The 8,823-nt window shown below is 62.7% G+C and overlaps 1 protein-coding gene across 1 annotated transcript; it reads left to right on the top strand.

Moving 5' to 3' along the window:
• Positions 1 to 3,865: 3,865 nt before the first annotated feature.
• Positions 3,866 to 8,089, top strand: RPS10 (ribosomal protein S10). Its single transcript, XM_066565248.1, has 6 exons — positions 3,866 to 3,955; positions 4,525 to 4,674; positions 5,032 to 5,203; positions 7,199 to 7,276; positions 7,572 to 7,627; positions 8,001 to 8,089. The coding sequence occupies exons 2-6, from the start codon at positions 4,525 to 4,527 to the stop codon at positions 8,040 to 8,042; spliced, it is 498 nt and encodes a 165-aa protein (XP_066421345.1). The 5' UTR covers positions 3,866 to 3,955; the 3' UTR covers positions 8,043 to 8,089.
• Positions 8,090 to 8,823: the final 734 nt, after the last annotated feature.

Below are 8,823 nucleotides of genomic sequence, written 5' to 3' on the forward strand. Positions count from 1 at the left end.
CGGCCTCCGACGCCGGCTCAGCTTTCCCCTGACAAGCGCCAGGACTGCCTAATGAAGCTCGGTGGGGCTCTCCAGCCCGCCTGCCTTCCGGCCCCGGGCAGCTCCGTGCCACCCGAGCCAGCGCAGCTCATGGCCAACAGAATGTCCCCAGGAAGGTTTCACCCCGTGAGAGCCCGGGGGTTTAATGTCGCCAGTCCCAAGCAGGAGTGGGATGATGGGGGTTCCTTTAGGAACAGGGGATCTTTGCCTGCTGGTGTTTCGGGGTGAGGAACCAGAGGGTGCTGAATATCTGCTCATGGTCCTTTCAAGCAGAGAGTTGGCAGCTCTCAGCACAGGGTCACCACTGGGATGTCCCAGCTGCCACCTGCCCTGGCAGCATCCCTGCTGCAGAGGGAAAAATGTCCTTGGCATTAAATATTAGGTGACAAACGCTCTCCAGCATGGTGGCAGGGGGACCTCAATGACTTGGGGGGGGCTCCCCAGTGCAAAGAGCCATTGCCACCAACTCTGTGGTCTGTGCAGGTGGCACCAACTCAGGTCTCCTTCCCTGCAGCTTGGGCTGTTCCACGCAGGGAGCAGGTGGGAGCTCTGCCTCCTCAGTTCCTTCACCAAAAACTCGGTCACGACAAACTTTTCCCCGGCTCTCACCATCCCACCATTTACTGTTTGCAGTGGTAAGTCACTTCTCCTCCTGTAAATGAGTTTCCTTGTGGGAAGCAGCAGACGGTATTGGCAGGAAATAAGCCCTGATTTATGGGGCCACTTGCCTCTCTGGAATTACAGCTCCGTGAGCACAAACGGAGAAGTCACAGCACATGAGCCCACACCGTGATCCCGGCGAGCCAGAGCAGGCAGGAATGAGGAGATGCCACCAGGGATCAGCCGCCTGCCCATCAGCCAGGCAGGAGTGCCGGCCCTCGCACGAACGGGGGGGTCTGAGCACAGCCAGCTCCCGTCTGCCTTCCCAGCAAGGAGGGGAAATGCATTCCCTAAATCCCGGCAGAGCCCCGAGTTATGGGGCTCAGCTGTTTCTGGGAGAGCCCAAGGGCGGTCCAGGGAAGGCTGGTGTGGCTGGGGGCAGAGGGCATCGAGGATCCCGAGCCCATTCCTGCCCTCCAGTGCCTCTGCCCAGGGCAGGGCAGAGCGGCAGCTGCGGTTTGGGGGCCGGATGGGGCCAGTGCCCCACGCTCGCCCCATGCCCGGGCTGCGTCGCCGCTGCGGATGTGCCGCCGGTCCCAGGAGCCCTCCGGGGAGCTGGGAGAATGCAAGCGCTACTTTGCATCTCTAATTAGCCGCGGAGGATAATTGGCGGCTCTGCGGCAGACAGGCAGCCATTGTGGAGGGCCCCGCGCGGGGCAGGTGCTCCCAGAAACCCAAATCCCACCGAAACAATTCCCTTCTTGTCTGCCTGCGACCGGCCGGGGCATCCTCCCAGCCCTTCCGGGGAAGGGGCTGGGGCAGGGACATAAAGGCTCCATTTTTTTCCCGGGAAGCAGCGTGGGGCTGGCTGCAGGCAGCTGCCCGAGGAGCCCGCACATTCCCCCCGGGGCACGGCGCTGCTGGGGCTCGCTGCCCCCGGTCCCGCCTGCTGTGCCACGCCGGGGACAGACGGACACTGCCTTGGCCGCCCCTGCAAGCTGCGGGCTGGATGCGGCCTCTCCTCTCCTCCTCCTCCAGGAGCATCATCCGCAGCAGCTCAGCAGGTCCGGAGTTTGCCTTCAAGGTGTTGCACAAACTCCAGCCAGGTTGGCACCCCCGGGACAAAGTCTGTCCCCGGGCAGAGCCGTGCCAGGCGCTGTGCTGGAGGAGCCCGGGCAGGGAGCAGCACGGCTGGGGACGGGGCATTCCCAGCGAGGGGGATCCCGCACAGAGCCCAGCCCAGGCTGCGGGCTCGGGACGTGGCCCCGGTCGGTGCTGACACGCTTTGCTGCTGTCCCGTCCCTTGTGCACGTCACTGTCGGTCCCTGCCAGAGCCTGGGCTCATTTCCCTCAATCCTTTCACGGTTCAATCCCGCTCCCGTCCTGCCGCAGCCCCTCCGGCGGCCGCACATCCCGGGAGGAGGAAGAGGAGGGAGAGAAAGAGGCCAGGGGGGCACAGATCAGTGCGGACCCCGGGGCAGGGCAGCACCTCCAGCTCCGGCCGAGCCTCTGCCGGGTGAATTCCCCGATTTTCTCTGCGCTCCTGCAAAGGGAGCACAAAACCCCAGGAGGGGGAAGGACCCTCGGGGTTTCAGGCGGGGTTTGGGGGTCAGGGAGCCGCAGTGCCTGATCTCTGCCGTGCTGTATCCACGGCCTCTTGGCTTAGGGATGGGGTTTGCCCGGGGAAGGCGACGCGGGGGCCGAGGGATGCGGGAGCAGCCGGGGAGGCTGCCGGGAGAGCTCTAATCCGTTTAGCAAAGCACTTGCTTTGCCATTTCCGAGGCGGGAGGTGCAGGAGCTGTGATCTGCTGCAGCAGAGGCACGGACAGCGACAGCGACAGTGCCTGCAGCGTGCCCGGGCCAGCAGGGACAGCTCCTGCCCCGCGGGACGGGCCGGGGTGATGCCGCAATTGTCGCAGCATCCTTGGGGTCACCCCGAGGGAGCTTCGCCCCAGCTCCGGCCACGGTGCCCCCGAAAGGAAGAAAAGGCGGGGAGGACACGGCAGCAAAGCCCCAGGATGGCACCGGGCAGCTCCCGGAACGCGGCGCATCCCTCGATCCCTCCCGTTCCCCGCCCGGCACGGTCCGGCACGAGTTGGGAATCACTTAAAGCGGGTCGGGCGCGGACCCGGTTCAAACACCGGCGGGGACAGCGATGTGACAGCGCCCCGGTGCCCGGCATCCCTGTGCCCCCCGGGACAGCCCCGTGCCCCCCGGGACAGCCCCGCGCCCCCCGCCCGCCCCGCCGGCCGTACCTCGGGGCCGCGGGGACAGCGGCGGAGCCTCTCCCGGGGCCGGCGCTGCGCATCGCGGGCAGGTCGCGGCAGATGGGGCGGAGGGAGGGGGTAAAGATCAGCTCGGAGATTAGGGCGGCATTTTTAGCCGACCAATCCCCGGCCCGGCGCGGCGGCTCCTCGGCCGCGCAAGGTGACAGCGCGCCCGCCGAGGGGACGGCGATGAGCCCCGGGGCACCGGGGGTCCCCCCGCCCCTCCTGCTGCCCCCCGGCCCTGCTCCGGGGCGCCCGGTGCCCGCCGTGTTCGGGACGTGTCCCCCTCCCCCGGACCCGCTCCGTTCGCTCCCGGGGGTTCGAACCTCCAAACCGGGCGGGACAGAACGGGCCGGGGGGACACGGGGTGTGCCCGAGGGGACACGGCTGCAGTGAAACCCTTCGGGAACGAGAGCCCCGCTCGAGAGAACCGCGGCTCCCGGGCCGGTGAGGGGAGCGGAGCGCTCCGGTGCTCCGGGAGCCCCAAGCCCTCGGCCTGGGCTGAGACCCGCGGCTCTCCGGGATCCCGGGCAGGGCGTCACAGCCCCGCTCCGAGGGACACCGGGCACGGCGGGAGCTGCGGGTGGCACGGCTGGGGGTGACACGGGGATGGCACGGCCGGGGATGTGCGGGGATGGCACGGCTGGGGGCGTGCGGGGATGTCACGACTGGGGACATATGGGGATGGCACGGCTTGGGGTGACACGGGGATAGCACGGCTGGGGACGTGCGGGGATGACACGGCCGGGGATGTGCGGGGATGGCACGACTGGGGGTGACACGGGGGTGACAGGAGTGACACGGGGATGTCACGGCTGGGGACATGTGGGGATGGCACGGCTGGGGGTGACACGGGGATGGCACGGCTGGGGGTGACACGGGGTAGGGGGGGTGGGGGTCTCCCGCTGTCCCCATCAGGCACCGCAGCGGGCCGCCCGTTCTCAGGCAGTGCCGCGGCCACCCCCGCCGCCGGGGGCCTTGGCGCGGCGGAAGCGGCGGTCCGGCGCACGCGCAGCCCTTTCCGGTCGGGCCCCGCCGCCACCGCCACGGTGAGGCCGCGCTCGGGCCATCGGCCGCGCATCGCCGCCATCCCGGGGCCTGGACACCCCCGCGGGGCATCTCCGCCATCGGGGCTCCAGCCCGGCCGTGCGGGGAGGGAGGGATTGGGGGCGCCGGGCCGCGGGGTGGTGCGGGATGGCCCGCGCTGGCACCGGGGCCTCCCGGCCCGGGCGCTGCCGCGGGGGTGCTCCGTGATCCGCCGCGGGTCAGTCGTGCCCGAGCACGGAGAGCCCCGGGCCCGGCGGGTCCGGGAGCGCCGCCCGTAGCCGATTTCCCGTGCTGGGGGCGCTGCCGGGGTTGGTTCCGGCTCCCGGACGGGGGAGAATCTCCCATGGCTCCCGGTTCCCGAGTTCAGTTTGACTTAACGGCAGCACCAACAGCATCCTTGGCGGGGCTGCCCCCGCTGTGCCCGGTGTGCGCGGGATGATTTAAGGAGCATAAGCTGGGAGTGCTCGTTTTTCCCGTCCCGGGGCAGCTCGGGGGGCACCGGGATCGCTGTCCCCGGTGCAGATATTGGTGCCCGAATGTCACCGAGCCCTGTTTGCTGTGCCCTGTGCAGATGTTGATGCCCAAGAAGAACCGAATCGCCATCTATGAGCTGCTGTTCAAGGAGGGCGTGATGGTGGCCAAGAAGGACGTGCACATGCCCAAGCACCCCGAGCTGGTGGACAAGAACGTGCCCAACCTGCACGTCATGAAAGCCATGCAGGTGGGAGGGCTTGGGGGTGAGGCAGAGTAGAAATTTTCCAGAGAAGAAATCCATTTTGGTTTAGGTGAAATGTACATCTTTAAGTCTATAGTTTAAAAACAGCTGTTTAGTCTTGACTGCCTGTTCTGGTAAAAAGCCAATGCTCAGAGAAGCTGCTTCAGTGAAGGACAGAGATAAGGGGGGGAGACAGGGGCATGGGAGTGGGGGTCCCTGGGGTGGTGCTGCCTGGATTCCCCTGCCTGTGAATCGTTCCTGGTCCCCTGTCCCTGTTCCCCTCTGCCCTGCTGAACCCTGATGTCTGTGAGGAGCTGGGAGTGATTGGGAGGAACTGGGAGTAACTGGGAACTGTCCCCGCAGTCCCTCAAGTCCCGAGGGTACGTGAAGGAGCAGTTTGCCTGGAGACACTTCTACTGGTACCTGACCAACGAGGGCATCCAGTACCTGCGGGATTACCTGCACCTGCCCCCCGAGATCGTCCCGGCCACGCTGCGCCGCAGCCGCCCCGAGACCGGCAGGCCCCGACCCAAAGGTCAGCTGGGGTGGGCACAGGGGGCTGGGCAGTCAGGGCACTGCCAGATCTGCGGGGATTGGGTGTGAAATTGTGAGCAGAGCGTGGAAATGTGGTTGGGGTTTGTGGATTTTTCAGCTGGAAGTTGACTGAGAAGGGTGGGGAGAGCTGGGGCACACAGGGACAGGCTCTGAATGGGGATTGGCCATCCCCAGGGACTGGGATTGCTGGGAACACACCTGCTGAGATGGGGATGTGGAGGAGGTCCTGTCCAGGGCTGGTGAGCCCCACCTGGCATCACCTGTGGCCTGTGTTGGGTGTCACCTGTGTTGGGTGTCCCCACTCTGCCTTCCCCAGGGACACTAGGGCTCGTTGTTAAAGGTTAACCGCAGACTCGTGCTGGAGGAGCAGCAGAGCCCACAAAAATGCTGAGGGGTTTGGAGCATCTCTGTGAGGAGAGACTGGGGGAGCTGGGCCTGGTTAGGATGGAGGAGAGGAGACAAATACCCACAGATATGCCCAGGGGATGTACCAGGGGATGCTGCCAGATTCTGTTCAGTGGCACCCAATGACAGGACAAGGAGCAGTAGCCAGGAACTAAAATACAGCAAGTTCCACCTCAACATGAGGGAGAACTTTCCATGTGGGTGGCAGAGCACTGGAACAGCTGCCCAGGGAGGGTGTGGGGTCTCCCTCTCTGGGCACATTCCAGACCCACCTGGACACATTCTTGTGTCACCTGCTCTGAGTGACCCTGCCTTGAGAGGGGGTGATCTCCAGATGAACTCCAGCTGCTCTGTGATTCTCTGTGTTGGACTTGCAGCTCTGTTTTTCCCTTGGTGGGTTTTCACACCCCCAGGTGCAGGGGGTGCAGCCAGATGTGCTCTGGTTCTGGAGGATCACAGGGGTTGTGCTTTTTTGCTGGGGCCAGGGGGTGCTGGCAGTTTACCCCCAGCTGCTGCAATTTGTGTCTGAGCCAAACAAAACGGGAGCATCACCTGCTTCAAAGGAAGGAATTGCAGAGAAGCTGGGAATATGCTGCTTTCTTTGATCTCTGAGTTGCTTGCATGTTCCAAGATTTGTTCTTTAGATGCTGTGTTTATCCAGTGAGCTTAAGGGAGCTGCATCCCTGCTGGGAGGGAGGGAGGGGTGGCAGCTTCTGGCTGGGGTTTGTGCAGGAGGAGCTGTGTGTGGTGTCACAGGATTGTCCTGGTGCTGGGACTGGGACCCTCCTCAGCCCCATCTGGGCAGGGATTTTTGGAAGGATTGCACTTGGTGTTCTTTCTTGCTATGGATGACTTGCTTGAGGCAGCAGCAGTCTGGGAGACACAGAGGTGGTGGAGTAAAAGAATTATTACAAGAACTGGGGTTTTTATGGCCAAACCAATGCATGTGGACGTGCAGGAGGGCACAGCTGCCCCTCAGTGGGTCCTGCCTGGGTGGGCAGACCCCAGCCTGGGCTCCAGGGACACATCCCAGGCCCTGAGATGAGGTGTTCCCACCACAGCTGGGTGTTCCTGCAGCAGTTTTGTCTGGTATTAATCTGAAATCCCACAAACAATCTGCTTTTACTGTCCTGAATGTGTTCTGTGGGGGGATTTGGGGTACTGACAGTGGGTCTGTTTCAGGTTGGGGTGAGAATTCTGTCCTGCAGTTTGGGACTCAGCTGTGCTCAGGCTTGTCGACCATGGCAGATTCCCACTATTTCTGGGATTTTTACCAACAATAACATTCAGCACTAGCTTGATGACCAGAAGACTGTTGAGATGATGCTGTAAACCCACTTCTCACATTATTTAACTTCCACCCTGCCACAAGCTGGGACACTTGAGCAGATTTCACCCTTCAAGTGAAGTTCCCTTTCATAAATTACCGTTCTCCTTAGGTTTATTCTCCCTGAGCTGCCCCAGGTGCAGCACTGTTGTCACACCCGGTGCTGTTGTGCACCTTGGGCTGCAGGAGGTTTGTGTTTGTGCCCTGGCAGAGCAGAGTTTGAGGCTGTGCTCTGTGTTGCAGGTCTGGAGGGCGAGCGCCCGGCGCGGCTGACGCGGGGCGAGGCTGACCGGGACACGTACCGCCGCAGCGCTGTGCCACGTGAGTGTGCCCCTCTCAGGGACAATTGTCCCAGCTCTAGGGCTCCTCTCAAGGAGAAAAGGGGAAGATGAGCCTCTTGGCACAGCTTAGAGTCTGTATGTGAGGGTGGGTGGGAGGTGTGCTGGAGATTTGTCCAGCTGAGCTGTTTTCCCTGGGGTTGGTTCAGTAACTCAAACGTGCTCATTTACAGCTGTTGCTTTGCTGTGGGATGGTTAAAGCTTAGTTCTGTGGGATGGTTAAAGCTTTGCTCCCAGCCAGGGGGTTCTGTGGGCACTGACTGCTTCTCTTTCTGCAGCTGGTGCTGACAAGAAGGCTGAGGCTGGTGCTGGAGCAGCCACGGAATTCCAGTTTGTGAGTGTTTGCATTTGAACTTTGCTTCCTTTTTTGAAGGCTTTGGTGGGAGAAGCTGGAAAGTCCTGCCTGTGGGATTCTGAGGGTGTTAGAGGGGCTGGAAACTCTCACCCTTCACAGGCAGCTTGCTCGCTGTGGGGAAAGGATGTGGTGGGACAGAGGCCACTGTCAAGTTTGAGAGCAAGCTGAGCTCTTTGCAGATCCATGGTTTTATACTTCAAAAATAGCAGTATTTTAGGTGTGATCCACCTGGAATGGGTTGATGTTGGTGCCGCTCACCTGGCTGACCTGTGCCATCAGAGAGCTTTGATGTTTGTTTTTGCTGTCATTATTTGACACTGTGATTTCTAACACTCTCCTTTTGCTGTTGCAGAGAGGTGGATTCGGTCGTGGACGTGGTCAGCCCCCGCAGTAGAACTTTGTGCTCATGTTTTGTGTATAATAAAAGAGGTGAAAATGCCACTGGGTTCATGCCTGTGTCTGTCTGAAGTGCACAAACAGAGCTCACGAAGCACAGCTGACTCACATCTTTGGCATCTGGAGCAGCACTTTGGGAGTGATTAAATGCAGATTCTAGTGCAGGAACTCTCCAAGTTTAGGGGGTGTGGAGGTGAGTCCTGGAGGAATGCAGGAGCATTTCCCATCTGCCCAGGGCCATGCTGATTTCCGGCCGTGCAGCAGCGCTGGGCTGGGGCTGAGCTGTGCTGCAGATGGAAAACTCAGCTGTGCCAGCCCGTGTCCCTCTGATGGGGACACAGCCCGCGTGGGCGGGCCCGCGTGTCCTGCACCGCTGCGCTGTCACCTGGGCTGTCACTTGGCGGGGACCGAGGGCGGGGTTGGCGGCAGCACCGGGGGCGGGGGGCGAGTGGCGCAGTGGCCGCCGCCCGCCGCCAGATGTCGCTCGGCAGTCGGTGACTAATCGGTAACGGCCCCGGGATGGCCGCGGTGTCACCGGCGGGGGAGGAGCGACACTTGGGAAGCGACGCGCGGTGTCAGCGGACACACGGACACCGACCCGCGGTGTCACCGGCAGGGGAATGGACACCCAGCCGCGTGTCACCGGATGGGGAGAATAGACACGGCCCCGCGGTGTCAGAGCGGGTGGATGAGCACACACGCACACACACACGGGCTGTCACCGGCAACGGACGCGGCCCCGTGGTGTCAGGGCAGGGGGATGAACACACACACGGGAA

This window comes from Molothrus aeneus, chromosome 24 (assembly GCF_037042795.1).
Source record: "Molothrus aeneus isolate 106 chromosome 24, BPBGC_Maene_1.0, whole genome shotgun sequence".
In the NCBI taxonomy this organism is placed as follows: Eukaryota; Metazoa; Chordata; class Aves; order Passeriformes; family Icteridae; genus Molothrus; species Molothrus aeneus.

Bases quoted from the DNA above. Each gene is read 5' to 3' on its own strand.
- RPS10 (XM_066565248.1), top strand. From the start codon at position 4,525: ATGTTGATGCCCAAGAAGAACCGAATCGCCATCTATGAGCTGCTGTTC. The intron at 4,675-5,031 runs GTGGGAGGGCTT...CTGTCCCCGCAG, and splicing joins ACGTCATGAAAGCCATGCAG to TCCCTCAAGTCCCGAGGGTA. The intron at 7,628-8,000 runs GTGAGTGTTTGC...TTGCTGTTGCAG, and splicing joins CAGCCACGGAATTCCAGTTT to AGAGGTGGATTCGGTCGTGG.